Source organism: Chrysochloris asiatica, unplaced genomic scaffold, assembly GCF_000296735.1.
Source record: "Chrysochloris asiatica unplaced genomic scaffold, ChrAsi1.0 scaffold00012, whole genome shotgun sequence".
NCBI classification, from domain to species: Eukaryota; Metazoa; Chordata; class Mammalia; order Afrosoricida; family Chrysochloridae; genus Chrysochloris; species Chrysochloris asiatica.
The window spans coordinates 32144666-32151770 of NW_006408530.1; the positions used below are offsets into that span (position 1 = coordinate 32144666).

Sequence of the window (7105 nt, forward strand, 5' to 3'; positions counted from 1 at the left end):
ATTTTTTTTTATTTTTATTTTTTGCAGGTCAGTGTTTATTAAGGTCCTCTTGTCCAAAATACCAAAAAAATGACAATGCTGTGAAATAAATTCTACACCCAATAAATATGCATTTTGGTCCTAATATGTCCAATGAAAATAATTCAACATCATTTTTTTCTCAGTAAAGTCTCCAAGTTATGAGTGTATAAGTTACAGCTTACCCACAACTCACAACTGCTACTCAATGTTACGTAAATCTTCCCTTGCTTTTTGAAAAAAAACTTAGTGAACTGAACGAAAGTTTACAGAGCAGATCATCAGTTCTACAGTGAACAAATCATGGACTTCATTTCACATATGACTGGAATCCCCTCAGTGTAACATCACTTATCCCCCTTCCTACCTGTGTTTATTTCCAATCCTTCTTCTTTCCCCTCCCTTCTGAATTTTATCCTCAGGCGAAATGCTGTCCTCATGATCTTGAATGGTTGATCATTCTGTGGTGTTCATACCTCCCTAGTGTATGTGGTCCCCCTAAATATCTATCTATTGCTTGGTTGAAATTTGAGCCACAGACGTGGGTTTACTCCCAGACCTAGAGGGTGACCAAGAATCATAGTCTCGGGTTCCACCACTCTCCATCTATCTAGCAAGCCTACCCTTTTTAATGATTTTGAGTTTTGTTCCACATTTTCTCCCACTCTACCCAGGACCTTCTAGTGTGATTCCTTTCTGAAGAGCTGGTAGTGGTAGCCAGGCACCAACTAGTTCTTCTGGTCTCAGGGTTGTGGAGATAGATATTCACGATGTTCATCACATGGTCCAATAATCCACTGGGCTAATTGTTTTGATTTTCATTACTCATCTTTCCTCTGGACAAGCAGAGATCAATAGTTGCACTTTAGATGGTCACCATGAACTTTTAATATTCCAGTTGCTATTCACTAAAGTGCAATGTAGAATACTGTCAGTGTGGACTGTTATAGCATGCATATTTAAAAAAGAATCTTTTCTACAAAAATTTATTTTCAGTCCTCTTACCACTGCTCCTCCTAATTGTTTTCTTGGTTGTTGTTAAGTGCTGTACAATTGGTTCTGACTTATAGGGTTTCCAAGGAGCAGCTGGTGAGTTTGAACCTCTGACCTTGTTCAGACCGACCTTGCGGTCCAGTGCTGTAACCCACAGCGCCACACCAGAAACCACTATTAATTTATTACATGTTGTTATTAGGTGCTGTCAAACGGGTTCTGAATCATAGTGACCTTATGCACAACAAAATGACACTGCCCAGAGCTGTGCCATCCTTACAATTGTTATGTTTGAGCACATTGTTTCTGCCACTGTATCAATCCATCTCATTAGAGGTCTTCCTTTTTGATGACCATCCACTTTACCAAACATGATGTTCTTCTCCAGGGACTGGTCCCTGACAACACATCCAATGTTTGAATGACAAAGTTTCATCATCCTCACATCTAAGGAGCATTGCTGCTGTACTTTTTCAAAGATCAATTTGTGTTTTCTAGCAGTCCACGGTGCTTTGAATATTCTTCACCAATACCACAATTCAAAAGCATAGATTCTTCTATGTCTTCCTTATTCACTGTCCAACTTTCAAATGCACATGAGGCCAATAAAAATACCATCATTTGGGTCAGGTGCACTTTAGTGCTTACTACACATAATACAAAACATGCTCAACAGATTTTTTTTTTAATTAGAGGAACTAATGTGTGCCAAAGGAGCTCTGGTAGCGTAGTGGTTACGAATCGAGCTGCAAACCGCAAGGTCAGCAGTTCGAAACTACTAGCTGCTCTGTGGGAGAAAGATGAGGCATTCTGCTCCCGTAAAGATTAACAGCCTCAGAAACCCTGTGCAGGGTCGCTATGAGTCGGAACCAACTCCACGGCACATAACAACAATGTGTGCCAAGCCCCAGTAGTACTACATGAGCTAATATGTATACACATCTTACAGATATAGAAACTAAAATTAGAGCTAAGAGTCTTGTTTATATAAGTTTTGAAATCCAGTATTCTTTTCTTTACACTACTTTTGAGAGTTTTCCCCAGGATTTCTTAATGCACAAATTGTCAGATGTAAAATCACAAATGCAATAATAAAACAATGTGGTTGTTGTGAAGTACTGTAGAGTCGGTTCTGACCCATAGCGACCTTGTACAGGGTTTCCAAGGAGCAGCTGATGAGCTTGAACTGCCGACCTTGCAGTTCAAACGGCTTTGTAGTCTGGCGCATTAATCCACAGCGCCACACCAGGACTCCAATATAAGGATAGTTATAATTTATCAAAGGTTTATTACATGCCAGGCTGCAACAGAAGCTCAGTTAATACTCACAAAAATCTCATAAGGTTTTATTAGATTTGCTCATATCACAGATGAGCTAAATGAAGCTAAATGACTTATTCAAAGTAAAGCAGTAGGTTAGGATTAAGGAGACCTGGTGTGGAGCTGTGGGTTAATGCACTAGACTACAAAGCCATTTGAACTGCAAGGTCGGCAGTTCAAGATCACCAGCTGCTCCTTGGAAACCCTATACAGGGTCACTGTGGGTCAGAACTGACTCGATGGCACTTAACAACAACAAGCATGGCTCCAAATCTGGGCAGGTCCCACAATATTATACCCAGATGCCACCCCAGATCTATATCTCTTTCCTCCTCTAGTCCTCATTATACACCTTTCTCTTACTTGCTTTCTAAGGAAGATTTCAAAAATACAATTCTGATTATATCAACCTTCTGCTAAAGCCTTCCCTTCATGATTCAGCTCAAGTGTGTCTCTTTATTACACCTTCCCTGATCCCCACTGCCCAAACAGACAGTTGCATCTTCTACTGTGTTCTCACAACCTTTCTACCAGAATTCCCACAAGGACCACATATAGTATTTTAACTACTGGTTTACTTTCTTCTTCTTACTACCATGGGAACCGAATACAGAGACTGTTTTATTTGCTTATTTTATATTCCCAATTCAGTGTTGGCCACATAGAAGGGATTTAATATATAATGAATAAATGATTATAAACACAGCCATAAAAAGACACTGCAATAACTTACCAACAGAATAGTATTGAGGACGTCGTTATTCAGTGGTGACTCTTCTCCGCCTCTGTGTTTTTGTATTTTCTTTTTTGCAGTATGTACCATGTTTGAAACTGATAATTTATGAATTGGAACTGGTGCTGGCTCTGTCAACTTTGACAAAGCATGAGTGATATCAGTAATTTCTATAAAAAGAGTAGAATGAATAAAGATGATATCATCTGCATGAGCAGGTTAAAGTTATGAGTAAATTAACGATTGTATGAATATTTCAGCCACTCTTTTTTACTAATGTTACATGGTCTCAAAACTAAAATTTTAATATGGTCAGCTTTATTTGTAAGCATGAGTGACAAAAGTTTCATACAAGTTATTTCTCCCCAAGGGACTACATGATAAACCTGTAAACTGTGCTTTTCAAAACATTATAAAGCTTTAGTGGAAAGAACCTTAAAGAAAAAGGGATTATGTATTTGAAAGTGACTTTTAAAAAAAATAAGGTCACCTCTTCCTTCTTCCTCAAAAGGGGATCGTCCAAGAATCTCATCAGTTGACTCCTTTCGACGACAGATTTTAAAAAATTCACTGACAAAATCACCTACAGAGAAAACAAGTTACATATTTTGACAATTAACAGAAAGAAATCATTCCTATAATGTAAATTACACGTTGTTGTTGTTGTGAAGTGCCATCGAGTCGGTTCCGACCCATAGCGACCCTGGATAGGGTTTCCAAGGAGCAGCTAGTGCACATACTTTTACAAAAGTTACTAACTTAAGATATGGCAGAAAAACAAACTATTCAATTTTTCTACCTGAGAAGCCAGCAATTTATTTTTAAGGCAGTTTTTCTCTTCCTTCCTTTTTCTCCATGTTCCAAGATATTAAAAAACAAACAAAAACCCTTAGAATTCCTTAGAGAATGAAAGAAAAGAAAGAAAATGTACCTAGTAATATTAAGCACTTACTGTATGACACAGTGAGGCAAGTAGTATCTATTTTCATGAAGTTCTATAAATAACAGGAATGTTGTTGTTGTTAAGTGTGGGTAAGTCAGTTCCGACTCATAGCGACCCTCTATAGGGTTTCCAAGGAGTAGCTAGTGAGTTTGAACTATCAACCTTGTGGTTCAAACTGACCTTGCAGTCCAGTGCATTATCCTTACAGTGACACACCAGGACTCCAAACAAGAACATTTCCTACATACGTGTAGTATTTTCTTTCCCCAAATATCATACAAGCATTAAAAAATAAAAAGTAAACATTGATACGTTTCTACACAATTCAGAAATCATGTAGGTTGAAGTTATTTCAGCTTCAGTGACCTATTAATGATAACACTTTGTGTCACTATTAGGTGGTAAAGAATACAATATTTCTACGGACCTGTAATGAAGTAGGTGTATACAAAAATTAAAGCTAAACGAAAAGAATCATCCATACAAAAATTATTAGAGAATTCAAGTTACTGAGTACACCTAAGTTTTAGAATTCACCAAATAGATCAAAATAAAGCTAGAGCTTTTTCCTATGACATAGTAAAATCCTGTAAATTAGTCATATAAATTAGTCAAAGAGGTAGGGTGAGATCATGAAACAATAACTCAAAATGAGAATAATTTTAATTCTTAAATGTTCTGCAATTATCACAGAAGACAGTAGCTGAGGAACAATAAGGAATCAGGAAAAGAAATTTAGTAAATTTAATGAATGGGTGGCTAAAACAATAGAAATCTTTATTGAGCATTTACTATGATATAGACACTGTTAAGTGTGATACCACAGACACACATGTTGCTGTGGTTGCTAATACATAATACCATTTGATCCTCATAACAACCCTGAAAAGTATCTACTATTATTATCTCCACTTTAACTAACAGAAACACTGAGACTTGAAGAGGTTAAGTAAACTGCCCAAGCTGGTGGATCCACAATCTGAACCAGAAAAGAAATATATCTTACCTAGCAAACACTGAGGATTATCAGCTTTTCGGACTCTAACAGACCAATGGGGAGCCTGAATAGGATCCAAATCACTAAAATGTAAAAGGATAGACTTAAGGTTCTACTTATGACAATCTGTAAGTATCAAAGTATAGTCTAATGAAAATATATACAAAAAGAAGTCCATTTTGCTTCTCTTAAACTCACTGCTTTCTAGGTATATTTTAAGTTTAAAAAAAGATCTTAAGAAATGAAATTTCTTAGATAAAAAAGTCTAACAGCAAAAACAAAATGATCAAAAAATATGCACAAGATGCAAAAGATACTGATAATGAGAGCATAAAGGCACTCTGGTGGTGCAATGGCTAACTGCACTCTGCTGCTAACTGAAAGGTCAGAGGTTTGAACCCACTAGCCACTTCACAGGAGAAAAGAGTTGGTAGTTTGCTCCTGTACATTACATCCAAAACCCTACGGGAAAGTCTTACTCTAGTGGCATAGGGTGGTTATTCTGAATTGGAATCAACTCCATGGAACACAATTAGTGGGTAACATTTTAAGAATTATAAAAAAGAAGTGAGAAATAGCAATTATACTTAATTATCTTAAATTTTGTTTTTCATATCACTATCAAGTCCTGGTGTGGTGCTGTTGGCTAATGTGCTAGACTGCAAGGCCGGTTTCAATCACAAGGTCAGCAGTTCAACCTCACCAGCCACTCCTCGGAAACCCTATACATGGTCGCTATGAGTCAGAACCAACTCGACAACACTTAGCAACAACAACATCAATCAAAATAGAGACTACAAAATTTTACACAAGATAAAAATGTCCTATTTTATCAAATAGTTCATAATGTAAACATTTAGTAAAATTCTATGCAGCTATTAAAAAATGACGAGATCTAAATTTATTGGCATAAGAGATATAAAATGATACATTAAATGAATAAAATAAACACATAAATTTAAAATGTAAATGACATATGCCAAAATATTAACTGTATACTTTTTAAGTGATGGGATTATAGGCAGTCTGCTTACTGCTGTGTTTTTGTTGTTAACTGCCAACGAATCAGTTCTGATTCACAGCGAACCTGTACAGGGTTTCCAAGGTCTGAACCACTGACCCTGTAGTTAGCAGTCCAGTGATTAACCTACAGCACCACACCAGTATTCTGCTTAATTCTATGTGCCTGTCCAAATTACCTAATTTTGAGTATTCATGTTATTTTTATTATCAGCAGCACTTACCACAGATTTATTTTAACTATGAAAAGAAAACATTCTTTATTTCTCGTTTTATATCAAACATCAGAAATAGTGTAAATTGCCTTCCTCTTTCCTCTTTCTCCATATTCTTTTTTTTCTTTTCTCCATATTCTTCCTAAACAATTCTCGCTGTAAATTTCAAGTTGTCTCCACAGCACATTGTTTTTTAAATGCTGTCAAGTCAGTTCTGACTCATAGAGACCCAGTAAAGGGTTTCCAAAGAGGGACTCGTGACAGTGAACTGCTGACCTTGTGGTTCAAACCAACCCTACAGCACCACACCAGGATCCATAGCATAGAAATATATAATGTAGACAGTTTATTATTTACTGTATCAGATGATGAAATATTATTCTAGCACATTCTGATTGTCATCATTTCTTGATAAGCACTTCATGAAATGCTTCTGATCATCTAAGAAGAGTTCAAACAGGATTATATACTGAATCTGAAACTGCTTAGAATTATCTTTCCTGAAACCAACTAAGATTCAGATTGTTCATTACCTATAGATTCAGCCTGAAAATCAGCAGCCTAAAATGCTCTAAAATAGTTTAATCTGTCTAAAAAGTGACATTTAAAAATAGAAAAAGGAATCAACCTTTCAGAAACTGGTAATAAAAAAAAAAGGAAAATTGCTAACAACTAGGCATCTTAATGTATTACTCATACTTACGAATAAACATCATTATCCACAATTATCCCTTCAGTCAGGTGAGGCCACGTCGTTGCTAAATGAAGTTCACTAAAATACCCAAAACATGAAAGCTTTAAAATGTATATAATCTCTGATTAATAATCATTTCTATAAAGAACAATTAATAAATGACAATATGTTA

The 7105-nt window shown here is 36.2% G+C and overlaps 1 protein-coding gene across 2 annotated transcripts in view; it reads right to left on the minus strand.

Moving 5' to 3' along the window:
• Positions 1 to 7105, minus strand: part of RAB3GAP1 (RAB3 GTPase activating protein subunit 1 (catalytic)) — a 132497-nt gene that overhangs the window by 60313 nt on the left and 65079 nt on the right. For both annotated transcript variants that reach the window (XM_006834583.1, XM_006834582.1), the window contains exons 10-13: positions 6943 to 7011; positions 5014 to 5087; positions 3555 to 3647; positions 3065 to 3234 (exon numbers count right to left, since the gene is read on the minus strand). In XM_006834583.1, the coding sequence (XP_006834646.1) occupies positions 3065 to 3234; positions 3555 to 3647; positions 5014 to 5087; positions 6943 to 7011 (406 nt within the window). The remainder of the gene's footprint in view (positions 1 to 3064; positions 3235 to 3554; positions 3648 to 5013; positions 5088 to 6942; positions 7012 to 7105) is intronic.